We start from the raw sequence: 27,398 nt of genomic DNA, 5'->3' as shown, positions 1-27,398 counted from the left end.
TGTCCTCAGACTATTACAGCTGTCATTTTCTCTGTTTACTTGCTGCCAGTCATTTATTTCCACAGTCACAATTAGGTTCTCAGCTGCTTCTGTCATGCTCCAGGAGCTGAAGGATAAAAGGCACCATTATTTCTATTTTTGCATGACTTGATGCAACATGGAAGTTCCAGAATACCTAAGCAATGCCCTATACTGCTGCTTGGTAAGGATAGTTACATGCTTTCACCATTCAACACCTCCAAAAATCTGTACTCTAGCACTTAACAGCACACTAAGCTTCTCTAGACAAAATCTCATAGATTTTACTTTTAAGAGTTCTCCCCTTCACTTATGAACGTCACTGTTACCCTGCACTTCCCAGGCAAGCTTATACAGCCTACAGAATTACAACGAGCCTCCACCCACACGATAACCCCATCAGTGTACAGCCACCATCACCGCCCACTCGCAAACAACCCCAGGCCAGGCCTGTGAGGTCAAGTGCTACGAGTTTTTAGAAATCTCCCCTGCCCCACCTGACCTCCATGCTTTATTTTGAGAAAAAGCAAATGCTCAAACAAAACAAAACAAACAAAAAAGGGGGGGGGGAGGGTCAAACGAAAAACCCGTCCGGGTTCAGCGCGATGGGGGCAGAACGCCCTCGACGAGGCCTCGCAGCGGGCCAGGCGCTGAGGCCGCGCCGCCATTTTATGGCCCAGGCGCCGAGCTCGGCCCAAGGAGGCTCGGGCGGCCGGGCCCGGCTGCGAGGCCTGGGCTGGGCTCGAGGGCCAGAAGCCGGCGCCTGACACGGGGCGGGCGTCACGGCCAGGGTCTGAAGAGAAGATGAAGAAGGGGGGGGGAGCATGGGGGTAGAAGGCGCCGCGCCCCGCCCTGCGGCCTGGCTTCCAGCCCAGGCTCCCCCGGCTCTGTTTCCACAGCGACCGCGGCTCTGCCACAACACCGCCCCTACAGCCCCGTACACACAGGGCCCGGTAACGCCAGGCCCCGCCCGCCCGGTGAGCGCGGGGCCTGCCGGGAGGCGCCGTTTGAAGCGCGCAGCGGCCGTTGGAGGCGGCCGGCGCTGAGGGGCGGCTATGGGCAGCGCCGAGCGGGCAGGTAGGGGCGGCCGGGGGAGCCCCGCTCCCGCCCGCGGGCCCCTCCTGAGGGGGCCTCGCGGGGAGGTTGGCCTCACGGCTGAGGCAGCACTAGGCCTTATAGCAGCGCCTTCCGTTCCGTTCAGACGTCACGTCGCTTAAAGCTTTTTTTTTTTTTTTTTTTTTTTTTCCCTTGTGTCATGGGTTTTTAAGCATTTTATAGCCTTCACCCCACCTTTCTCTGGCGACAAGTTCAGACAGAAGCTGGAGGTGAACGGTAGCTGAGGCTTTCTAGAGCTTGCCCGGCTGATCTGGGGATGCTCCTCGAACCTCTCATTATTATTTTTTTAAAAGTTAATAAAATGTTACTGTAAAGTGATTTCCGGAACTATGTGAAGAGACAGAAAAGTTGTTCTTCCTGCCTCTATAAGAAAAACAGTACAAAGCAGTCTCTGTTGTAGTAACCTTGCATTTTATTTTTTCTTCAAAAAATGTCTTACCACTTTTCTGGTAACTTGAAGTCCTTGACAGTACTTACTAAAAACACTGTATTGTTTGCAAAAGCAACAACTAGGGAAAAACATCTTAAGATATCATAGAGATAAACAGACAAGAAGACTTTCTCTTCCAAGGTGATATTTGAATTGGGTGGTGAAGAAAAAAATCTGTAGAGAAAGCATGTCTCTCAGAGCACTTTGAATTCAGTACTCAAAAGTTGTGGAAAAATCCAGCTCTGTGTGCATCCATCTCTTACTGTGCTCCCTGGAGTGAAGTAACTCCGTATTCTTGTAATCCTTAAACAGCAAGCTGAAAAAAATGGTCCTTGAATTTAAACTTCCATGAAAAATACATACGTTCTTAGTGTTATCATAGCCTAAGGATGTGAGAAAAACTGGGTTTATAGGATGTGTGCTTTTTTTTATAAGTGGATGTCATTTCTGATTCTTTATAAAGGAACATCCATGCTTATTTTATCATGTTGTACAAGGTTGAAATTCCTAGTTACTCATCCAGATCAAAATTTGCTTTTCTTTATTTGGGAGGAAAATAGTCCGTGCCTAGTCCGTGGTACTTAATACATAAGTACCCTTTGGCTCTCTGCTCCAGCTGTGCTCCAGCTGTGTACTTGAAGCAGATAGCGGCATGTGCCATCCCTCATGCTGTGTGTGGGTGGAGGAAATCGGGTGTGGGACAGAAAGCATAGCACGGGTTCAATACTTTGGGTGATCGAGGTAGTGTGATTGTGATCAACCATGTATGGTGGAGTCAAAACCACTTCTTTCACTGTAACCATGTATTTATTTATGTGTCTTTCAGTTCTGTTGTTAATCTGTTTTACTTCTTAATAGATTGGGTTGATGTTGCCAATGAACTTTTAAGGCGCTGTCACATAACCCAGAACATAAAGCATCTCTCGGAATGTGGTGCTGATGTGTTTGTTCGTCTTTATGAATCAATCTTGGGGGAAAAAGTACCAGGTGGGAACATTAATTTCTAAACGTGCTTTTTCTTGTCTCTGCATGTTTTGTAATGAACAAATTCAAGTTTGCACAATGTATTTATTACATATGGAGGGTTTTTAAAGTATTGTATCATTTCTAAGACAAACACATAAGACACTCTCTGAACAGATTTAAGTAACACTTTTTTTTTACTGCTATTAACAGCAGCTGCAAGGGAAGCTCAGTAATACAGCTACAGTATAATGTTTTCTAATGAAAATTATGCCTTGAAGCTAATACCTGTGAAGGGTGTGAATTGACTCATTTCTGTTAAAACAGCATTACTATCAAATCCTGTTCTTATAAAATGCTTAGTACCTAGTCTGCTAAGAGAAACTGCAATTTAACTCTTGTTTAGCCCACGTCTGTTTTACTACAGTGACAATTGTTCAGGAGTTACATTTACATATTTGCTTGTTTTATGGTAAACTATTTTGTTTGGGGAGCATCAAGCATCTCCTTGCTGCAGGAGATTTAATAGCACTGACCTACATGCCAGCTGTTGGAGGTAGAAGTTCTGTTAATATAAGCCCAAAACTAAAAATAATTAATGTTGCTCCCAATTAAGTAGAATACAAGACTGTCCTGCTAGTTGCTGACAGAGAAGGAAAAGACCTTAAGGCAAACTGTAATTCAAATTTAATGATGTTCACTAGATACGTGTGCTAGGAGTGAAGGAGAAAAACTATATAACTAGTCCCTATTTTTGTATTCAGTATCACAGCTGATAAAATCCTCACACCTTCCAGTGGGTATTCCATGTTTGTGCTCAGTTTTTATTAAAGATTTCATACAACATATGATTATTGGGCTTTTTCACCAAATACACAAGTAATTTTTACTTACAAGTTAGTATTTTAAAAGTAAAAATATTTTAGTAAAAATATAAGCAATAAACTATCTATTTATGTAGCCTAAAAGGTATGCATTTGTTTTAAATAGATTTCATAGCTACTCCTAGAACTCAAGAGGATGATGCACATAATGTACAAGCGGTAATTGATTCTCTAGCACTGGACTACTTGCAGGTCAGCTTGTCGCATATCACCGGTGAGTACTCATTTTAATATTGACAAGCACTAGCTGAATGTTTGTTTTAATTGAACACTTTATAAGAACCATATGTTACAAAGCAGGATCTTTTCACCTGCAGTGACTGTCATCAAAACACCGAATCCTTGCTGTGGACATCAGGTTATACACTTAGACAGAAAGTCAAGAATAAATATGAGTCCTCTTGTATAACACAGATTTGTAGGAAACATGAAAGTTAACAGTAATACTCACTTAGTCTGCTAAAGCGCTACCTGAAGTTTTTACTGGCTCAATATTTTCACAGAATCATAGAATTTTACAGTTAAGCTTGGAAACTGAGCTTTAAAACCTGAGCCTTGAATTTCGAACTTGATATCAAATTCTAATATTTGATGTGTATAAGATTTGGACCACATCGTGTCTGTCCTTTACACACATGATCACTTTGAGTATTCATATGTATAGCCTTGAATAACATAGCCTGCAAAGAATGAAAACTGCTTGACATGAAATAACTCTTTCTATCTTGGTAACTATACAGTACCGTATAGCTGATATTTGTAATCCTTCCTGCCAGTTCATAGACTTGGTTGATGCTGTCGCTAACATGCCTAAGTGCATAGTAATAGCGTCCCTCTCTGAGAATATCCCTGTGTATTTTAGATATATATTTGTGTGTGTGTATGTGCTATTATTATTTTTTGTGGAAGTAATTGTAGCATCAGTAAGCTTTTGATTAGTAGAACTGAAAATATGCAATTTTAGGATGCTTTTAAGATATATTAAGTTTATGCATGTAGCCATACACGAGTGGCCAGCTTTTCTTTGAGCTGACACCTTCACAAGAATTTCCAGTCTTCAGAAAAGTTTTTTGTTTTTTTTTTTAAGAATTACAAACTTATTTTTATTCTAATAATTAGTAGAAGTACTGATTATTAATGTGTGGCACTACCTTCTCTTAAGGTGAGAACATTGTGAAAGGAGAAAGGGAATCTATCAAAAACCTCCTTGAAATATTTGATGGCTTATTAGAGTATCTTACAGAAGAAGTCAGTGAATCCTCTTCTCAGAATGGAGGTGAGTGAGTAGACAGATGTCCAAATTTAGGGTATCGTGTTCTGATAATACAGTATTATAGACAGCTGCTAACTTTTTTTTTTCTGTTTGTTTGCTATCAAGTCAGCTTGCCAAGGGCTTGAAGTTCTTGTGACCAGAGTTCTTCACAGTTTGGTACTCATGGACAGAATACAGCTCCCAGAGTAGATAAAAACTGTTCCTTTTCTGTTCTCCTCAATAGCACCTACAGGGAATGATTATCACTGGAAAATGCAAGCTTTGTGAAGCCTTGTTTTGGGGTGCCCAAGATCAAAAAAAAGTATTTCCAATGTAACAAAGATTTCTTTGGTGTTTTTGCCATCTTTATGACCATGGCAACGCAGAAGAGGAGAGAGACTGACACTGACCACAGGGGGGGAGGGCTGGAATTTGGAGGCCAAACTGAGTAACTACATTCAGTGTTTTCTTGAGCAGTAATTATGAAAAAAAATATATTTTTTCCCAAAACTTGTTAAAAGGTGAGAATTGGAGAATGTCATCTTTCTGCTTCACTTGTGTGGTAGGGGTTCTGATTTTTCTAGTTATAAGTACAGGATTTAATTTTGAGGAAGAAGATAGGTCATAATTTTAGATATCATCCTTATGTTTTATTACTCTTAAACTATTTTGATAATATTGGTAATAATATGTTAGTTTATGCATAGAATTAGTTTTCCTGAAAATTAATGCCTCTTTATTATTAACAGTTGAGATAAATGAGCCGCCCAATAACAAAATTCAAGTCGTATCTCCAGAGCAGCTAGAAAGCAATGGTGGTCAACTTACGCTGCCTTCAAAACTTTCATCAGTTTCAGGGTAAGAATAACTTTGAACACTGGAAGTATTTATACAGTAATTGACTACTGTTTTTGTATATCTATAGAACAGCTAGTAGTTTTCAATACTATGCAAGTAGGAAATATACTAATTACATCTTTCTGGTTAGGCAACAAGAGATGTCTAGAACTTTTTTGTCTATGAAGAATGCTGATGGCATTTTGTTTCCCTTAATCTTACTTTGCATGTGAAATGAGACTGGTTCAAAACTTTGTCTCAGTTTTAAATGATCACATTTTAGTTAAACTGCATTAGATCTATCTTTATGACTTCTGCATTGGTTTGTTTTGTGGAAGCAGGCCTCTGATGTCCTGTGCTATAGAAGCTAACTGAAGTAGAGCTGGGACTCTTTTGCAGCTCCACCTTGTGGACTGAAGAGGCAAAGACTTTTAGAGTAAATATTTTACCACTTCATGTTCCTTTTAGTTCCCAGTCAGAACTTTTCATTCGGTCCCATGATGTAGATGGATCAGAATCTACCAGTGAATTAATTAGACTTGGAGATACTGCTCATTCATTCTCAGAGAGAGGGGAAGGTGAGTTTGGGTAAATATATATTTAAAAAAAATAATCTATAGTAATATTTATAGGCTTTGCCGATAGTAAAACTGTTAGGCAGTTTAAATATGTCAATGAATCACAGTAAATAAGTAACAAAATCAAACGTCCCTTTCTTTTGAAACTTCCCTCAAATTTAAGTATTTATGCTTCTGATAAGTCATACTTATGCATATGTAGAAATATACATTTAAAGAACAATGCATAGCCTTTAAACAACTGTTATGTAGGCTTGAGGTACCAGCACTTTTCACCTTTTTATTTAATGTTATTCCAAAAAAATACTATCTTAAATTCTTATTTTTCAAAAAATAAAAAATAAAAATCATACAGTAAGGAAAGTACCTACCTGCAGTTGATCTTGTTGGAGTTAGAATTTGGATTTCCTAGAGTAGGTGTTTGAGACTTTTTCATGGCTGCTGAGCTATGTTACCTGAATAAAGGTTTTGTTGTTTGACTTCTAATTCAGTCTTCCCTACAAAGATTTTTTTTTTCCCAGAAGATTAAGAGATTTCTGAAGCTTTTAATTTGCAGTGTAAAGAGTATTATTTAAAATTGTAAAATGACAATTTTACATTCATTTTTAAAGGAGATGTTAGAAGTGTGGGTAACTTAGTAATATTATGGATGGCTCTTGAACAAATAATATGCAGATCATTTAAATGGAGCCCATTCCTATTTCAGTGACATTCCTATTGGTGACTAATTTTTCCAAGTGGAAGCATAAAGAAATACTATGAATTAGTATTAGAGAATGAAGGTACAAGTAGGCATTAAGTCAGACTTATTTGAATGCTTGCCATTTGGTCATAGTATGGATCACTGAGGTCAAGTTACTAATTATACCTAATAAGAAAGTTGTCTGTCTAAACATCTCATAACAAAATGCTTTATAGTTTTTAATTTGATCTTTTTCAAACACCACGTCTAGAATTCCAGTTTCCTGAATTGTTACCAGCAGAAGTGAGAAAGGATATAGAAGAACTGAAAAACTCAGAGGTTATTGCAACAGTATCTAGACAGTTCTCTCAAGCTGAAAAGGCCATTGTGAAGGAAAAAGAAGATGGTAAGTGCCCAGTCTCCACATCTAACCTACCTGATTCTGACTAAGGGAACGTGGAGAAGAGCTTTACTCATGGCTAGAAGCGCTCTAGCTATATTTAAAATAAATAAATAAATAAATCAAGTTCTTCAGAAATGTTATGCTTTATATTTTATTGTCCCAGAGGCAGAAGTTCACGTAGTCTAGGGTATTTCTGCTTAGCTAGGTATCAGCTCAGCTTCAGCTCTTTTTTTTTTCCCTCCCCTTTTTGTGGTTCAATTTGTGAAATACAGAAAGTAAAAAGTTCTCCTGGAAGATTCTAGCATCCAAAATCATGTTCTACAGGGGGATTTCATGCTGTTCTTAAGGACAGTTATGAATAGATTGTCTTGGGTGAATCATTCTGACAGATGGCAGCCATCTTCAGTTGTCCCTGGCCTCTAATGAGTATGGCTCTGTCAATGCTCAGAATTCCTGCAAGTTGTTAGGAATTCCCCAGCATGTGTCTCAAATGACCATCTTTTTGGGGAAAATAACACCCAATCAAAAGGTATTTACCAGGTAGGCGTATAGCTACATTCTTGAAGTATGAGAACAATATGTTCTACAGTCATGGAAAAACATGATGCTCTTCGAGAAGTGGTAAAACAAGGAGGGCCTGCAGTATGCAACTTTGTAAACAGAGAAAAAAAAGTACCATAAAAAGGCATAAAAATCTTACAGTGCTATTCTGTGTAATCCAACAAAGATTGTAGTTACCATTAGATACTTAAACATCCATCTAATATATGTAGAATATATTAAAAATAACATTCTGCTTTAATAGATTAGATAATGCTTCAAGTTCTTTATATTTGTCTCTTAAGGTTCAATGGAGTTTGTTCATACTGATGAACTTCAAAAAGATGGTTTGAGTTCCAGTGCTAAGAAACTTGGCGAGCCTATACGCCAGGCTATTCCCTTGCTACCACCATTTCAGCCTGCTGAAGCCAGATCTCATGATCCTGTGGAGAGACGTTATCAGAGCTCAGACAGCCAGTCATCAGCTTTGGTTAACTGTCAAGAACTGGAAACTCCTACAGTAAGTAGAAACCCATCCTTTGATTTTTATTAATTAATACTGCTTTCCTTTTAAAACTGTCTAGTATATTTGCAGAATGAGAATAATTGGTACCTGAAAAACATTTCTGAATGTATCTAAAAATGGGTTTTAAATTCATTCGTCACTGAGTGGTCCAGACAGGAAGTTAATTTGAGTGTGGGGGTGTTTATATTTTACGCATGGAGATACATATATATGCACCTCCATAATCGTACATGGAGTTATACATGTATGTCCAAAATCAATGTAACTGCACAGTTAACAGTGAGGTAAGCAATAAAATGATAGTTGCATTTTCTGTATTGCTACCAATAAAATGAGCATTGCTTGCCATACTCAGACAAATCTAATGTGCAACTTTGCTGTCAAAACTTTCCTGTAAATTCATATAAACCAGGTCAATTTTTCTTTCAGCTTGAAACATCACTTACACAAAAAACGGAAGACGTCTGTAGTAGTCTTCCTCTATCAAGGAAAATCCCTGGTGAGAGAGAATTTTGCTTCCCATAGAACAACTCTGTTTTGTCAAACGTTGCTTTTAATTTTATTGGCACTATGAGAAACATGGTTTTGAAACTACTAGTGCATCTTTTTTAAATTCAGCCACAAGTTCATATTTCTATCTCTGTTTTATATAGAGAGAAAAAAATAGATTACTTTCAAACTGTTCATTCTGCTCAAGAAAAATAACTTGTTCCCAGTACAACTTCTTTCTTAGTTAATCCAATTAGATGTGCCTATGCTACAGAATTTGCTTCCAGCAGATAACTCATATAGCTGAGCTTACTCTGAGCAGAGGAACATGGTCCAAATATAAGCCATTTTCAGCTTGAAGAAGAACTTCTAAACTGCTATTGTATAAAAGATTTAGAAACTGGTTTTCAGTGCTTATTTGCTCTGTTGTCTGGGAGATACCAGTTGCCTTCTTAGTTTCCATAGCATTCCCATGGCACTGAAAATCCAGAAATTGAGAAATTACTGAAACGAATGTCACAACTCTGTAAACACAGTTGCCTTGTTCGTTATGTTTTCTTGGAATGATTTGGTTCAACAAGCTATGGATTGCATCTTTTTTGTAGTTGTTCTGTACATTAGTAGGCACAGTGTGGTCTACACTATCAACTAACACTTACCTGTCATATGTTTCTGCAGCAGGAGACAAGATGGTCTCAAGTGGTGCTGAAAACAACATGGCAAAGGTAAATGTTGCATCTTTACCATCTTTGTGGAAGTTCAGTCAATGCATTTGGAATCACACAATTATTTTGTTATTTTGTGGCACTTCAGAGCTTTCTTCAAACCTGCTTTTGGGCTTCTCGCTTCATTATACAATTAGTAATGCAATGTTGTTATACTGTGACCACAAAGTTTTAAGTCGCATCAATTCTTTCAGGAGTTGTTTGCTCCAAGAGGTAGAATTGCCAGTACCTATTGTGTTTCAATTCATAAGAAACAGCTACTAGTTATCTTGTTTTTATTCAGAGACATATAAAACACAAGAGGACATTTCCTTTCTCTGAAGCGTATCAGTATTCTAAATTAGTAAGAATTTTTGTTTTCTGGGGTTATTCAGATGCCAGTAAAATTTAGATTTTGCTCCCTTTCTAAAGCTCACTGAGCTGCCTGTTTGGATACTTGCTTTTTATTTCCTTGTATTGTCCCCTGCTTTTCAAAAACCGAATGATGCAAAACCTACAAACTCATCAGCAGATGCCATTCTGTGCTTGTAGAAGCATGTCTATGTAGGAAGTTGCCTGCTCTGGAAATGTTTTTTGTTTTTTTTTTTTTTTTTTTTGCCTTCTGCAGCCACAAGAGGTACTCGCAGACTTCATTTGTTCCAAAGGCTGTTTTCAATAGTCTTTACTTTTGCACTGTCTGCTTAAAACATTGTCTTTAAAATTATTTTTCCATTGGTGCATTTGCAAGTGTATGTATGCTAACCCTGAACATTCCAGTTTGAACAGATCAATTACCATGCAATACCGAACTGTTGTAATTAAACGACATAAGGGCATAAGTGCCTAACTGATTTCTTTTGGTATGTTTGCAGCTTAGACCATACTCAGGGAAGTTCAGCTTACTTGCATTACTTAGCGTTAGTCCCAAGCTAGTGAGGTAGCATACAAGGGTACTGATATCTAGACTTCATTCTTCTGACATGGTGGTTTAGCTCCAGATGATCCTTAAACTAATCTATATTTTTGCTAGCTTATTTCTTTAAACATCTAACTTTCTAAAACACAGTATCTTCAAGTCAGGGGTCATGGACATGTAACTACTTCATTTAAATTTATATATAGCATATATAAAATGCGTATGCATATATATATATTATGTGATTATATGATTTGAGATGGTTCTTTTATAAAAGCTGTTGTAGGGTCTCCCTACCACCATGATCTATGGTATTTTTGAGCATTATTGTGGAAACCTTAATAAAATCTTAACTAATCATTTTTCTAGGTTCCTTGGGTATATGGGACTTCTACATCTGCTTCCCCCTTAGATCAAAAATTCTCACTACATACTGAGCAAGTAGCACAGACTCCAAGACCTCAATCAAGGCATCTGCCTAGAAAGAAAAGGCAAGTTCAGTTTTCCTTTTACTGATCCAAGCAAGCACTTTCCTATACAACGCCCACCACCTTTTTTTTTTTTTTAATGCAGTCTCTTCCTTGGCTGCACGACAGTGAAAGGTTAATTTTAACAAATATCCTTCCTACTTCTGTCACATACACATTTTCTTAAATACAGTTATTTACACAACCAGATTTTACTTAATCCTATAAAAATGTGCTTATACAAAAAGTGAACTGGAATTGTATGAGGTAATGCTTATCTATAAGTTTTTAAAATAGAAATGAAATCTCTGTTTTGTTTTAGCAGATTTGAAAATTCTACCACAGATTCACTTGAAGAGTCTCTTTCCCCCAGAACAACAAAAGAAAATCTATCTAAGCAAGAGCTTCATCAAGTATCAGAAAAACTTTCTCGCAGGTTAAATGAACTAGATTTAGTAAGTGAAATCTTTGTTGTATCCAAGCAAACTGTCCTTAGAAGTAACAGCTGGAAACAAGAATATACATTTAATATTAATGAAAAGAAAATCTTCAGTTAACACTTGACTTGACAGTTCTAAATTTTGAATGAATTATTGAACCTAAGTCCTGCCACACCCTCTTACCCCCAAATCTATCCAACAGATGTTAAAGAGAGCTTTGGGTGGGCATGCCAGAGAAGAGGAGTTGACAGACGAAGACAACCTGTCTCAGCACAGTGACAGTGTCATGGATTATCGCAGAAGGAAAACTAAGCAAGGTAATGTCTCTTATGATGCTTAAGTATTAGGATGGAAAGGAACATAAAAAAAAAAACAACACCACAAACCCTACTCATCAAAGCCGATGCATTGAACTACACCTAGTTTCCCTAAGTTTCGTATTGTGCTCTTTGACTTGTATTTTCTGTTTTAGATCCAAATCTGAGCAACACTAATAGAATTACAATTAAGTTCCCATTTAATGGTTTAAGTAGCTATGGTAAAACTCCACAGAAATACAAGGCAAATACAGCTGCAGTGAAAAGCGTACAGGAAGTGGGGCAAGAGACAGAACACACAAGTGCATTTGACAGAACTGTGACTTTTAGTGAGGGCTTGTTCACAATACACTTTACTGTGCTTTCTTTGGTACTGAACACAACATACACATCTAGTTATCTTACACCAGGCAGTGTGTGTTGGTAGCAATACAATTATATAACTACCCTTATAGGTACAGGAGATTAAGAAAAAAAACACTATCACATAACTTGATCTAATCCACATGTACAACATCATGTTGCAAGATGAAGCTGTTTATGACCCTTGTCAGTCTCTGACCTTGAGTTACTTTCAAATGTTTTTGCTGCTTTATCCTTTCCTATCTTGAATATCTCCTGGCACTTCTGCTATTATACACGCCCCAACACATGTGATTCAGGGCAGGGATAATCCTAAAAGCAAAGGCTTTAGATTTTTATGATTTAATTTGTGCTAAACACTTGAACTTTTCTGCTGTGGAAAGATTTTTGGTGTGTGTGCCTTTTTTAAAAAACAAAACCCCAAGCTTTATTTGTCCTTACACGTGGCTGGAGGCTTTTTCATTTCAAGTTAAACACTTGATGCAACAACTCTCCTTACAGACACACCACGTACGAAGTACCCAGTCAGGCCACGATCCTTGTCTCCGTCCTCACCCTCATCTCAGTGTCAACTTTTTTCTGAGTTAGATGTACTTCACAGTAATGGAAAAGGGCAAATGAGGAAAATATGTAACCAACTGCAAAAAGAAAAGGATGAAAGAACACAAGAAGCAAAGGTAACTTCAGGGTTAGACCTATCGACTATTCTTACCAGTAGTTATACTAAAAGTATTAAAACTGAATGTCCTTACTTACTGCAGACACTTGTGATTTTGTACTGCTGTATTGGTAGACTGCTAAGAAGAGATGTAGAGCCCAAATCTTGCCGCAAAAAGAAAAAAAATATGCGGAAGAATCAATTTTGACCCATACACTGAGAAGTTAACGACATAGTCATATGGATTGGTCATTTGCTTTGCAAATCCTCTTATTTTTGCTTTCTAGGTGGTTGCTAAAGCTTATGAAGATGAACTAAGAATTTATGAAGCTAGGGAGAGGCTTAGAATTTCCAAACTCAGAGAAGAAGTCAAGGAAATGGTATGTAATGCACTGTGGTGCTTGTTATCTTAAAATTTGTCTAAATGCTCCATCTAGACACTGTGCATGGCATGAATACAGAAACACCTTGACTCTAGTGTCAGTTACTGTGCTGTATGCTGTTCAAATAGTGAGCAGAGGGACATCTTTTCAAGTTTCAACATCTGTAGGTATTATTCTTAGGGGTAACTTAACCACCGTACTTTTTACATGAAGTGATAACTTCAAGAGACTCTGATTTAACGAACTGAAGCAAAGTAAGAAGATAGTTCAGGCCAGCCTATGGAAACTTCTCGTGATGATTTGAAAAGTAGTGTTAGTGCTAGTGATCATTCCAAGAAAACGTTTGAGTAGTGAGATACTGCAGGCCTTCTCAGATAGGTACTTCGTCATACCTGCCCCCAATCCCCTTAAGAGCTAGGTTGATCCGGTTGGATCCCCCATACAGTACAGGTAATTATGGGAAAATATTGTCATAATCTTTTTCCAGCTACTGTAAAAGTCATTTTTTTTTGTGCAAGGATGAATCTCTGCTGCTATGAATCTGGCAAAGGGGGTCTTGCTACTTACTTGCATACTACTGGAACAGCAAGGAACTTAAGCTGGTAAGCTGTGTCATCCTCGTGTGGGATGCACTGGCCATTTTCACAGCCTTTGCAGAAGCGATCCATAGGCTGCTGCGGTAATGCTAAGTGCTGCAGAAGAACTGAGGTTATGCAATAGTGAGATTTAACCTTTATTTGAACCCTGGCCTGCATTTGGTAAATTCTCGACTTCTGGAGAATCCAATTCAGTATGTCCAATTTCTCATTCTACAGTTTCAAAGCCATTTAAGTTCTGATATCCAAACTATGTGATCTATCAGTCTTTCCCTTCTCATACCTGTTCTCCATCTGTTTTACATCTGCTCCTAAGGAACAAGAATACAAAGAAAACATCTTTAAAGAACCTCCAAAAATGCCTCAGCCAGTGAAAGTTTATTCTAGAAAAACCACACCTCGGAATCCCAGATACAGCCAGTGGATTCCAAAACGAGGGACTGTGAAGCCAAAGAAAGCAGCTCCAAGTAAGAAATGCAAAACTATACTTGGTGGAAAACTGGCATCCTTTGAAAGCATTAGTTGAACTCCAAGAATAAAGGCATCAGTCCAACATATACCAGTCAGCTGTAGCATTTTCCCCTTCTTATGACCTCCATATGTCTGGATTTTTGTTAGGGAAGATAATGCTTTAAGTAAATGTAAACCACCCACGCACAATTCAAAACTGTGACCCATTTGCTACCTCCTTAAAATCCCCTGGATTACTTTCAATGCTTGTTTCCATTACTGCTACTCCTGTACTTGCTCCACTATACTCTGAGCTCAGTTTGTTTTGTTTTGTTTTTTTCCCTTTTTTCCTTTTTTTTCCTGAACATGTATTAGATTTAAATTTGGGCCTGTAGCTTGAGTGGGCTGGTGCTGAGCCATGTGCAGGTAATAGAGCAGAATGTTTGGTAGGAAAAGACCCTACTGTTGTAGCAGTAACGCTGCCACTGGTTTTGCTGAGCAAGTGATGTTCCAAGAACAGCCAACACAAATCACAGACTCAGTCAGTCAAACAGCATTATGCATGCTTATATATAAGGTCACGGTATAATTTCCAGTGTACCCAAATGTTGCTCAGGTATACTGCTTTTTTTCTTTTTGAGTGTTTAAGAGGCATGTACTTGATTAATACCCACTTGTTTCATTTCCCCATAACTTTTTCCTGCCACGAAGATCAAAGAAGTAATGAGTGCACTGGTTGCAAAACAATTTGGAGAATGACCTTTTACTCAGGCATATAACGATAGGACTAAGGGAAGTGGTTTTAAACTAAAAGAGAGGAGATTTAGATTAGATGTTAAGAAGAAATTCTTCACTCAGAGGGTGGTGAGACACTGGAACAGGCTGCCCAGAGAACTTACGGAAGCCCTATCTCTGGAGGTGTTCAAAAACAGGTTGGATGAGGCAACCTGATCTAGTAGGTAGCATCCTTGCCGATGGCAGGGGGCTTGGAAAGAGGTGCTTTTTAAGGTCCCTTCCAACCCAAGCCATCCTGTGATGATTCGGTTTGTTTTCCACCAATTTATTTGATCTGGCTCTCTCACTGCTACTGCTATATTAGCATTAAGTTGCTGCAGCCAGTGAGGGATGGAAAGAAAGTAATTGCTAATTAGTGATCATCTGAACCATTTGAAAAAAGAAAAGGATACCTGTCTAAATCAGATTAAACATGGTAAGAGGGAGAGAAATCAAACCTGAGCTATAAAAGCAATTCTTCACCAGAAAAAAAAAAAAAAGCCACTTACTTTCTCAGCTGCTGTTCTGACAGAGTGATGCTATGTCCTCCTGGGTTTAAGTTGACATCATAGTAACAGCATGGTAGTTGCATACAGTGTTGTTCAATTTGAAATATTTTGTAACTTAGGCTGACACCGTCTGGAAGACTTTACCACTAAATGTATTCTCCAGGAATTTATTGTTTACATCTGTCTTTACCTTGTAGTGGAAGTAAGAGATGATGACCTCCTGCTTCAGCTACTGGAAGAGTTTCCCCACCTGCATATTTCCAACCACATGATGAATAAAATGTGGCGTCAGCAGCTTGCACAGACTGAACAACTTAAGGCAGCTTCTGGCAGAGCTAAGCTAAAACTCCAAAATGAGGTGAACATTCTTATTCTTACCTTTTAAGTGTTAGCAAGGACAGAACTTCTCACAGAACAGTAGTATTCATCAGTTTGTATTTCATAATAAATGATATATGCTCTCTATATGTAGCATAGCTAGGGTACACACGCATCCAAAGCACAATGTGAAAGGATGTATATCTGAGCTTTGCGATACAGAACGTGGATACTGCTTCGTTAGACTTGCATTTCTATTACAAATATGATATGAGCTAGGTGCATTTTAAAGTACTGTTATCAATGCCATCAGTAATGTAGACAAACTCTGCCTTGAAATCTGATCAAGCTCAATTAACTGCATACAGTGTCTATAGTAAAACTGCTTTTACTACTGTAACTCCAGGTTTTATAAAATCTCTGCTAAAGATTTCTTAGACCTATTTTCTGACAAGACATCATGTGCAACTACAGTGAATAAAGTTAAGCCAAATAACACTCATTTAGTCTTAGAAGCAGTTGTTCAAGGGAAGAAATACCTTCTTCCTAAGATGAGGAGGTTGGTTGAATAGGGGATGTACACACCTAGACAATTGGGCTCAACTTTTTTTTTTTTTTTTTTTTTTAAAAAAAAGAAGTCTGTAGTTTTAAGTACAAATTCTCAACAGTCTTGTAGCTTAAAAGGTATCCACAACATTAGTTGTTTACCTTATGCCTGGTAACTCTCAATATAAATAGCATAGCAGAGGGGCAATATTTATCTTAAAACTCCTACGCACAAATGTCTGTTCTGCAGAATGATGGAAGTAACTGGTTGGTTTTGTTTGTTTGTTTTTTAAAAAAAAACTCCAGGTTCAACAAGCCCTGAGGAAGCATGAGCTTCTTGTTGCAATTATTAAAAAAGATCAAGACCATAACAAGAGACTGGTATGTTCTTTGAATGGTATTTGTTATGTAATTTGGAAACTCGCATGTTGAGCTAGCTAGAATGCATACTCCCTGGTCCATGAAAGTTGTTTCTTATTTTATAGCTTTGTCTCTTGAGTAGCTATGGTCTCAAATGCCACAATCTGCTGCTTGCTGTGTGGTCACTGAGGTCATGCAAATGGAATACTATTATTACATTGCGCTGTTGCCTTACAAGTATAAAATCCTGAGAACATGCAAGGAGGAAGAATTTCAGGCTCCTGGTATTGTTAAAAACACCAGCAACCACTGCAGCGTTGGCTGCTTAACTATATAGTACTGTTCATGGCAGCAGTTTGCTAAATCAGTGTTAATTACACTGCATTTATGGTTTAAAACTTTAAAATTGGGGTAGGGAAACAGTCCTTTAAAAGGGACCCAACTTATTAGAAATAATTAACAAAGCTTTGCTTGCAGAAAATCTATTAAAAGCTTGGTGGTCTTACCTCTACTTTCTCCACTTAGCAAGAATTTAAGCAACGTATCTGCCGACAGAAATGGGCTCAGAATAAGGTGAAAGAAAAACGCCAACAAATTGTTAGAGCCAGGAAATACTATGAAGATTACCGGGTCCAGTTGCGTGCCAAGATGATGCGGGCTAGGACACGGGAAGAAAGGGTAAGTACAAGATGTCTGTCTTGCTTTTCAAGTGTGGAATTCTTCTCTATTGGTTGGACCCTGGTGCTGAGAACTGGCGTTATTGTAGTTGAGGTAATGGTACAAGTAGACAGAGAGCAAGTTAAGCGAACAGAATTTAGGAGCCCGGATTAAGTGGTTAGGTAGTCAAAGCCACAGCTGAAAAGGTTCCTTCTTTGGAAACACTGATACAGTTTAAGGCAGGCCACTGTAATACAAGAAAGGATGGTTGGTGGGGTTAAGCAAAGGAGAAAAATGGTCAGTATCCGTATGGAAAAACAGGGCTGGTAACATGACAAATTGGGGAAATGAAGTTTCATGAAACAGTACAATTAAGAAGTTCCTATAGCTACTCCCCAAAGGAAATACCCTAAATCTTCAGTTAAGGAAACTGATCAAAAACCACTCACTCATGTTTGTTAGACAAAGTGGACTTCTTGACAGATGGTCTCTATTCAGGGCTGCACATCAGAGAGCTAAAGTAAGCAAACAGTTGGTATATTTTACAGGAGTAAATGCACAATTCTCACATTTTATATTCTATAAGTTTAGTGCATAATCCATTTTTAGCAATCTGAGACCTGTGCCTCTCAAGCTCTGCAGTAGTGTAGCTGCTAAGTATTCTTTCGTATGAATGGAAAGCTTGAGTACAGGCTGGATTTCCTGTTATGGGAAATCTGGATGAAGGTCCCTAAGTTAGACAGCAGAATACAGGGTGGGCTGTATTCACAGTGCACATTCAGAGTTGGGCTTATATTGTCATATCTTATGAAGTACTTTTAGAACTCAATAAATATTTGCTGTTCAAGTCACTTTCTTATTAATCTAACTGAACAGATGAAAAATTTACTTTTATCTAAAAATTCCAGTTAAGTTAATACTACCAGTACAACTCAGCTTGTCTGTGCCACCAGTACAAAATACTTACTATACTTTTCCACAGACAATGACCCTATCTTGTGATCATTCTTTCATCATGAGATAAAGCAGCTGAAAATGTTAATATATACTTAAAAGTATCTTATTCAAATTAAATTGGTTGATCTAAGCCTTATATTCAGAAAAGCTTAGTAATTCCAAAAACAACCAAGCTTTTGTAAGTTTCTGGGAAAATTTTGTTTGCTTTTTTAATTGTTGGCAGATATTTAAAAACTTATTTGAAGAAGGCTTAGAAATTCAGAAGCAAAGACTAAAGGACCTCAGAGCATATGCTCAAGAGATGCGTGCTGAGCAAAGAAGAGAGCATCAAAATGAGTTAGAGTCCATGGAGAACTATTACAAAGATCAGGTAAGTTTAATCAGCAAAAATAGCCAGTTAATATTTTAAATACTAAAAGCCGTTCCTTTAATTGGTTCAACTCAAACATTCTTTATGCTTAAGTTTTCCATGCTAGCAGAAGCTTTATCTCAAGAACGCCAAGAAATCCAAACCAGAGAGAAAGCACAAGCACAAGTAAGGATTTCAATTTTATATAGTTACTTTCTTTCTTTCTTTCTTTCTGTGATATGGTTAATACTTGTATTTTCTTCAGATGCTGCAGAAAACAAAAAGAGAATTGAGATCAAGGATGGAAAAGGAAATACAACAACTGCAAACTGCAATAATGCAAAATGATGATGACACCTTTTTTCAAGAACTAGAAGCAGACAGACTGAAATCTCGACTTCAGATGGCTTCCTTTCAGTATAGCAAAAGCAATTTCTCATAAGACATGGTAAATATCACTGCAGCTGTCTGGCTAAGCTGGTGGGAATCTTTAAGAACTGCTGTAACAAGAAGATGGTGTGTAGCTGTTGTTCTCTAAGACCAGATCTGTCATCTTGACGGGTCGGAGGGGTAGTTGCTGGTGTCTGGAACTTTGAGCACTTTTATGATCATCAATAAAGTTTTAAAGTACTTTCTATCTTCTTAGAAAGGCTGAGATAATGTTGAACTCAACACAGAAGAAGTAGGATGAAGTCATCCTAGGATGGCTTCATCACAAGATGAAGGCCACGTGTGTTTTAGTGAAGCTGTCTCAGTGAAACAGTTGATGCTAACCTTCCTATATTCTTATGCTTATTCTACTGCTGGAATTAAAAAGCCATACTAACAGTATTGATCAGAAGTAACTGGGTTAGAAAGCTGACAAAAAAGACAAGTAGATCTCAAAAACAATATCAACACTTCACGTTTCCTTTGGAAAGATGAGATAGAGAATGCTGCCATAAACCTGACAAACATCAGTAATTTTAATATATTACTCAAGGGAAGGCTACCTATATTACAGAATACTGTTTGCAATGAAGACCATATTTTATAATTGCTGTTATTTATAGCAAACCATATAAAAGACTATTATGTAAACTATAAATATATTGGAAAAAACATTGCTTGAGATAGGAAACAATGGAAATTCTTATGAAGCAGTGATATACAAGCTTCTGCAAGAACTGAATCCTTTGAGGGACCTGTGGATGGCCGTCTTAAATGGTATGTCCCCCTTGAATGTAATTATGTACATATTTTTAAGTCTCTGCAATTTTTTTCTTACAGTAACTGCTGGGAGAGGGCTACATGTTAGGTCACCTGTATTTGGTGTGCTGCCTTTTTAAGGCCTTGTTGTAGGTGTTTTGATCACTGGATTTCACACCAGGGTTTCAAAACTACAAAAGCCAAGGCACAAACAAGCAATATTTTGCTTCACTTGGTCTACTTCAAAAGGTGAGCATGGTAACCCTACATACAAATAGACAACCACTAACAACAATCATTTTGTTGTCTTAAAAGCTGATTGTTTGGACTAAAGCAATGTGTACTTACATTATTTTTCTCAAAAATACCCTATGATTTTGTTTAGGTGGAGGCAGAGTAATTCTAGTTCTGTCAGCCATAAGATGTTAGAGCCAGTAGCAATTAAAAATTCCAGCATTCAGCTTTTACCTTACTTCATGGTTATAAGGTCTGTTTTTAACATGGTCACTGTAACTATCTTCACAGACTCATCACTTACTTCTGCTGTAATACATTTAGTAGAAAATTCAGGTTTCAGCAGCCATACCCTATGAGATGGAAACATACGCAGGTGAATACTTAAACTGAGAAGTAATTGCATAAAGACAAACTGCTAATTAGGAAAGCTGATTACTGATATATTCTCCTCTGCTTGAGGCAATAGGAATTTTATAATAGTCTCAGTATCGAGGCTGACCTAAAGAGTAGTTTAAAATAGGCTCTAGTACAGGAGTTCTTGCTCGTAATTGCCTAGTGCAAAAAAGTGATATAAACATAATGGAATGGCATTTTATAGTCAGAACCTGCCATGAGATGGTGTCTCTTACGGAACTGACAACAGAGTGAAGTCTCATGCTTGGAGGGAAAAAAATCTGCCAGGAAAAAAAAACAACTGGACATGTTTCCTTTACAGATTAAACAAAACAGCTGGTAGTTTAAGCATGATATACTTCACGTAAAAAAACACACCCTGACTTTAACAACCATTTGCAAGGAGTTACTAAAAAATAGGTTAATTTCAAGTCTCTCTCTATTTAAGGGACAATATTTACCAGCTAGGTTAAATTTTAACAAGTATTTACAAGTTCTATCCTCTTCTTCCCATAAGGAAGGTGGTTTAGCTTTTGCTGACTTTTTGGAGGAGACATCCATTCACTAACACTGAGAGGAAGTCCTTTCCAAGGAACACACATACCATTAACATGAAAGCCAAAAGTAAGACTATTTTTTTCAACCAGGACATTCAGCACAATTTAGCACAACTGTAGGTAGCAGCCTGTAGAAAGACACTAAGAGCTGAATTTTTTTCTCCTGAGACAAAGCTGAGTTACTGAAAAAAAGCTTTTGTTACATTTTAATGTTTAATTAAGAAACACTTAAAACTTTTTAAACCATTGATGCTGTGACAGTGCAAACAGCATACAATTTATTGCTCAACTTCTGCATGGGTACATACATTAAGTACTTAAAAACCATTTTATACAGATTTTTTTTTTGTTAAAGCTCATGTAACAGCTGGGTGAAAATACAATGATATCAATGCTAAAACACTCTGTAATAAATACAATGGAAATGATAAACTAAGAACGGTCAGTTTGTGGAGGAGTAATTACACTTGTATAAACTAATTACAGCTACAGACAAAGCTCTGAGGATGTGGTAGAGCCAGAAACCTACTACATAGTGTAAAGTACAACAAATGGCACCTGTTAACTATATGGTGCTGTTTAAAATCTGAAGCATGCTACATTAAGCTGTATGATGCATACTTATGATATAGAAGCAAAGCTTTTACTTCCATCAATGCAGCTAGTTTAAACGCACCAGAAGTTCAATACAGATGTAGTGTTGTAGAACAAGAATTTAAAAACAGCTTGTGTGCTCTGGACTTTAGTACAACACAAAAATTTGGTAAAAATAAATCAGTTTAGGGAAACTGAAACTATGTGCAAAAAAATTAGAATACATACTGTACAAAGCACCATTACAAAACTCTTTACACCGAGAAATTAAATCCTCTGAAACTCAACTGTGTACTGTATATTTGAAATCTACAAAAGTCACTGTTCATAATTAAACATTCATAATGAAAAGCAACAGCATAAAACCATGATGTGACATCTCTCTAAAACAACTAAAGACTGGATAAAGTAAAACCCAGTAAGAGGGACACATTGAAATAAATATTCACATTAATCATGGGGTGAAAGTCCAAGGTTAAAATGCAATATTAGGCTTAGCACCTTTTTGAGGGGAAAGTAGTTGATATGATCTTGAAACAAAATTTTGCAAAGGAATGAACCTTTTAACATTTTCTGATAAACATGCGACTAGGTGATGAGGTGCTTTAAGTTAAAGCTCTCAGTCATGAAGGTAGAAAGGCACTCAAAATACTTGGTATATTCAACCTCATCTGTCAGCTATGGGAAGTCAAATGTAGATTTATCTAGTTTTGCCTATAATATATTAAATTTACAATATTTATCTGAGACAACTAAAAAAAAAATCTCTATGCCATACCAAAATGTTTGGTAGAACAAACAGATGAACTGCTAAGGCTGCTGTGAAAATGAATGGTATTTATCAGCTGATCTCCACTCCATTCTGCAGAGCTCATCTCCCCCCTCCTCAGAAATGCTTTTTTGTCACAAGGGTGGCCATAACTATGTGCTCAATACACTTACCAGCCTAAGCAGGCTGACAGGGAAAAGGTTCCTAGGAGGTGGGTACAGGTGGTGTGCTCAGGAGACACTTAGAGAGATGGTCTTTAAATAGTGCTGAGGTGGGCTGTCTGGTGCCAAGGGAACAGCACACCTTCTCCCTGGAACTGCCAACTGAGCCCTGACTTCTCCCAAAGACTGGATCAAACTGAATTTTCACGCTTCCACGATCAGGGTGGCTGCAGCCATAGCCTGAGCAAGAGCAGAATGAAATCCCTTATGCAACAGTGGAGACTTTTAATCCTCTGAACAGTGGTCAAAAAAAAAAAAAAAAAAAAAAACTAGTCTCTGTAAAGAGTAATTAATGTCATACCTCCAAACTTGGGGTGAGAAGAGGTCTGTGGGCATATCTAAAGCAGTGGTCCCCAACCACAGGCAGCAGTAACGAATAAAAACACACTGGGCAACATCCTACTTTTCTCTCCCGGGCAACCTGGACAAACGTAGTGGTAGCTTCTCTGGTAATAGTATTACCTGAAAGCCTTGAATTAGGGATTCCGACTATAAGCAAAGGTACCAGCCATTGTAAGAGTGCAATAGTCCCTTGAAATTATGAAAGAAGGGTCTGATGTATGTCAAATCTGGCTGTCAAAGCAAGTTTCTTGGCTTTAAGTTTACATCCCTAAGTAGCCTCAGCTCTGCAGCCAGCCCAGAACTGGGAAGCAACAGCTGTACAAAAATATATATATAATCAAATGAACATGTGGATTTGGCTCACCAGATTCCTACCACAATTCTAAAAAGTAGTCTGTTGCCCACTATTCTAATACACAACATCCAGTAGTAGTTTACTCACTGTGGCAGTCAGATTTGGCAGAACAAAATTAAGTTCAAGCTCCATAGAACAAATAGAAAATTAGCTAGTTCTCTGTGTGGCCTACACTGCGGAACAGAACAGTCATTTACATCCCATTCTTCCAGCGTTTTCTGTACCCTTGACTTTCTTCTTATTGGCAGTGTAAAAAATAGTGCAGATTTGATGGTCAATTGTAACCCATGTTAAAAAAAACAACACTGATTGGAAAAAAATGCTACCTATTCCAGATATTCTCACCACTGATAGGAGAATGCCACTGTCTAGTAAGTAGACTGATTCATCTACACACCATGAACAGATCACATAGATCTTAACTGAGAATTCCCAAACTTACTTCAAAATTCAGTTCCCTCTACTGGTAGTGCATTTTATTCCCCTTTGAAGAGATCAACCCATGTTATAATTCATATATATACTTACTTCCATCCCTACAATCAATAAATTATGTGCTTTTGAAACCTTTTTTTCAAAGCACATCACACATTTCAGATAATACATCATTTTTTATCGCCTTTTTCCTTAGTTGTAACAAACCCACATGTCATGAGCAGCTAGACAAAGATTAAAATATGTTTTACCTGATAAATCTTTAGCATCAACAAAGATATAATGTGATTTGGCTGCATTCAAACAAACTTTGGTCGACTGGACAGGATGGGTTCTGAAATGAACTGCAAACAGGTTTCTGCTGTCAAATATTACCTCATCAACATGCTAAAAAAGTTGAAAAATGCAGTGTTTAAAGTCAAAAGCAACAAAAAATACTCTTGACAGACTTGTTAGAAAAATGCTGTTTAAAAAAATCAAAATGTCTACTGTTCATTAAAAAAGGCCTATTCCACATGTTAACACAAATACTGTACCAAATACAGTATGTGTCGCTCATACTAGAAATTTTAAGGAATCTGACAAGTGATATAAATAGGACCCCAAAACATCATTATTTGTAATTCATGCTTGAAAAAATATAGAAAAAAGCCCCCTGTGGTAACATTTAAGTTGAATTTACATTGCAGAATATAATGTTTTACTATAAGAAAACGCAGTTAACATGTAAGTGGCTTTAATTAAAAAGATTAATGATTCTTTCAGCCAATTTTATGCAAAGTTAGAATAATCCAAAATATTTTTTTTCCAAAAATAGCAGGTATAGATGCTGTTCAGTATCATACATTTAAAACAGGCTGAAACGTGACTTGTACCGACTGCTGAAGTTGTGTCTTGGTATCTGAGAATAGAAATCAGGTAGGCAAATATAATAGATTACCTTTTACAAAAATAGTAGTAGTCTTTAAGTATAGAATACTGCTTAACTGTTGAAATGTAGGAAAAGTCAGCATTCTGTATGTTCAAGATATTAGTTTTTAATAGCAGCTGAATGATCCTATGGCAGGAACCACAGAATCTATTTTCTTGAAGAAAAAAAAATTTCCAAAGTTGTTCTTTCCCTTACAGTGTCCTAGTGTAGAAAAGGGAAAGTTTCCTGTATTTCAAGCATTTCTTGAGTCTTGGCGAGGGAAGGGCTTTCCGGCTGACAGGAGTATAAATAGAGTCTCAGGTAAGCCTGTGAAGGGTCATTCCACGGCAAACCCACATGTTTCTTCAATGGCAGTTAGCAGCTTCTCGTATAGCTTGTCATAGCTTTCATAAGGAGGAATGTCTATTCGGTTAAAGCTGCAAAGAGAAAGCAAAAGTTTCAATTATTTGGAACTTCAGGCCTCACCTAGCAAAGTTCTGCTATACTTCATTTTAACCTGGTTGAAACAAGGACAAGGCAATATTTAACGAGGTCAACTTCATATACATAAAATCAATTTGCAGTTTTCACACCTGTACTACTCTGTAATGGACAGTATTTATGACATCAGAAAATTAAGTTCAAAGTATAGAGAGCAAATCTATACATCACAACAGAGACCTGAAGCAGTCTTACCAGGTATGAGCTTTCGGCAAATTGTTAGTGCTGGCATCAATCTGGTGTATTGTAAATAGTCGTGGGCCTGCAGCACCTGAAAATCCAGAAAAGATCTCTATTACTACTGTATCACATAATACAAAATTGCTTTGTTGCACTGCAACAAAAAAGTAAATAAAGCAAGAAAAAGAGAAACTCTGCAGAAAAAGTTGAAACCATGAACAACTAGCAAAAAAAAACCCTCACAGTGCATATCAGACAATTTCTTCCCATTCACCCCCACAAAATAACCATGCAGTTATTTAAGTCACTGGAAGATAAACAATAACAAAGCATCAATAAGGCAGAATAAAATACCCGTTTTACACTGTGCACTATATAACAGTTCTGAATCTAACTTTTCCCACCCTTCCTGAAGAAGGAAACTTAACACAGCTCTATTGGTCCCCATGTTGTAACAGCTGTTGAGTAGTGGCCAAACTGGACAGAAGAGTCACAGATACCAACTTCTATATTTTTGTGAAATTATGACTGTGTAGCAATCCCCTTAATCTCTGCTAAATGAAAGACTGCAACACAGCAGCCTTTTAGACAAAGGCCAGAAGAGCTTACAAACACCCTACCCTTAATAAAACCAGAATTTTTGCTTGTGTAGACAGACATTTAAGAATATAATCTACAGTTTCGAATCTTTCTAATGGGGATTCTTTGCTGTCAACTAGGAGTGTAAGCAAATAAAAACGTACTACTGTGTTAACACAACTCCAGTCTAAAACCTGATAAGGTTTTATTTTTTTTCAAATATGTAGGAAAGCAGGCTTTGTTTTTCACAGATTTTTTTTTTCCCCACTAGCATAGTCATATTAGAATATACAATGCAGGTAAAGTTAAACTGGCATTACCATACTCCAAACAATTTGCTTCACGATACTAACAGCATTCACATTAGTAGTGGGTTATTCCTACATTCAGCTATTCTCAGGCCATTAATAGTTACACAGTTTGCCTGAAGAAGTCTCTCCCCAATATTATTTAAACACTTAAAGTAACTAGGGCCTTCAAAATGTCAATCTTCCTGAGCTTCTAATGCTCCCGAACATTTTAGAGCTTAAGAAGTGAGGAAAAAGAAAAATGAGGGCTTCCAGGTGAAGAATGGATGATGGAACTTATTTCTATAGCAATTCACTATTGTTTGTGGCAGCTATTATCACTGAATGTGTTCTCTCGGGATCTTCTACCTATTAAAATGGTTCATGGTCAACATTTCCCCTGGGATGCTTTCTCTCATCTTGTGAGAGAGTGAAATACGGTAACTAGTGCATTAACAGAACAAGGGATGCAGCAGAGATCCAAAGTTTTGACTGAAGTTCAGAAAACAGGTCAATAACCGAATAGATTGTTTCTGTTGCCTGGGATGCTTGTGATTATGTTATTCTTACAATAAAACCAGTACAGATTACTAAATGCATCTGCTGTCAGAACCACAAGAACACTCCATGTTGGTGTCTTCTGCCACAGAGCTGTACAGATGATGAAGGCTAACAGAAGAGAGAAATGAAAAAACAGGAGAAAACATAAGGAGAACCCTGCTAGATCTCCACTGATCAGAAAGTATTGCTAGAGAAGGAAGGAAGGGCATAAGTGAAACAAAAGAACCATTTACAGCTGATTCAAAAGGTAACAAACGAACTGGCAAAAAGGGCATTTCTGAGATTATTACTCATCAGACCATTAAAAATCCCCCTGAAAAAAGTCACAGTACAGCCAACCAGCCTTATATTTAGCTAATGTTTCTGTGATGTGTCTCCAAATACAGGCATTTGCAGTTACTTCTGGCAAAACATTACCTTGCAATGCCTTGAAGCCCTGCAGAGGCACTCTGGATGAGCCAGTCACAAACTGGAGAAGTCGTGCTCTCCTTTCTTCATCAAAGAATTCCACAGCTTTCCAGAACCATTTCACAATGTTGCTGTCTGGTGTACAGTGTTTTAACCTAGTATTTGCCTTCCAGTCATTAACATCGATTTTTCCAAGTCCACAAATGATGAGCTGTAAATTTAAAATATAATTAATGATTTCATAAGTGGGATGGGAGCTAGGAACTATCCATCTTCCATGGGGAAACGAAGCTGGGAAGGGTCTAAAGAACAGGGCTTATGAGGAGCAGTTGAGAGAACCGGGGTTATTTAGCCTAGAGAAAAAGAGGCTCGGGGGAGACCTTGCAGTGCTCTACAACA

The 27,398-nt window shown here is 37.6% G+C and overlaps 2 protein-coding genes across 5 annotated transcripts in view; one reads left to right on the top strand and one right to left on the bottom strand.

Annotated features, from left to right (window-relative positions):
* Positions 1–581: 581 nt before the first annotated feature.
* Positions 582–19,119, top strand: CEP95 (centrosomal protein 95). Of its 2 annotated transcripts, none has more exons than XM_068655042.1 (22): positions 582–1,095; positions 2,423–2,551; positions 3,518–3,625; positions 4,574–4,687; positions 5,413–5,521; positions 5,969–6,078; positions 7,032–7,166; positions 8,009–8,223; positions 8,659–8,728; positions 9,397–9,443; positions 10,708–10,829; positions 11,128–11,260; positions 11,448–11,562; positions 12,427–12,602; positions 12,871–12,963; positions 13,879–14,029; positions 15,493–15,653; positions 16,466–16,540; positions 17,045–17,197; positions 18,357–18,503; positions 18,597–18,668; positions 18,748–19,119. In XM_068655042.1, the coding sequence occupies exons 1-22, from the start codon at positions 1,074–1,076 to the stop codon at positions 18,922–18,924; spliced, it is 2,634 nt and encodes an 877-aa protein (XP_068511143.1). In that variant the 5' UTR covers positions 582–1,073; the 3' UTR covers positions 18,925–19,119. The 2 variants fall into 2 exon arrangements, with proteins under 2 accessions (XP_068511143.1, XP_068511144.1); XM_068655043.1 differs by having other exon boundaries at positions 583–1,095; positions 11,131–11,260.
* Positions 19,120–21,092: 1,973 nt separating this feature from the next.
* SMURF2 (SMAD specific E3 ubiquitin protein ligase 2) overlaps positions 21,093–27,398 on the bottom strand; it is a 65,337-nt gene continuing 59,031 nt past the window's right edge. For all 3 annotated transcript variants that reach the window (XM_068655045.1, XM_068655046.1, XM_068655044.1), the window contains exons 17-19: positions 27,009–27,210; positions 25,180–25,255; positions 21,093–24,920 (exon numbers count right to left, since the gene is read on the bottom strand). In XM_068655045.1, coding sequence (XP_068511146.1) covers positions 24,821–24,920; positions 25,180–25,255; positions 27,009–27,210 — 378 coding nt within the window. In that variant the 3' untranslated portion in view covers positions 21,093–24,820. The remainder of the gene's footprint in view (positions 24,921–25,179; positions 25,256–27,008; positions 27,211–27,398) is intronic.

This window comes from Anas acuta, chromosome 18 (genome assembly GCF_963932015.1).
Source record: "Anas acuta chromosome 18, bAnaAcu1.1, whole genome shotgun sequence".
NCBI lineage: Eukaryota > Metazoa > Chordata > Aves > Anseriformes > Anatidae > Anas > Anas acuta.
This window is presented reverse-complemented; position numbering and strand designations above follow the sequence as displayed.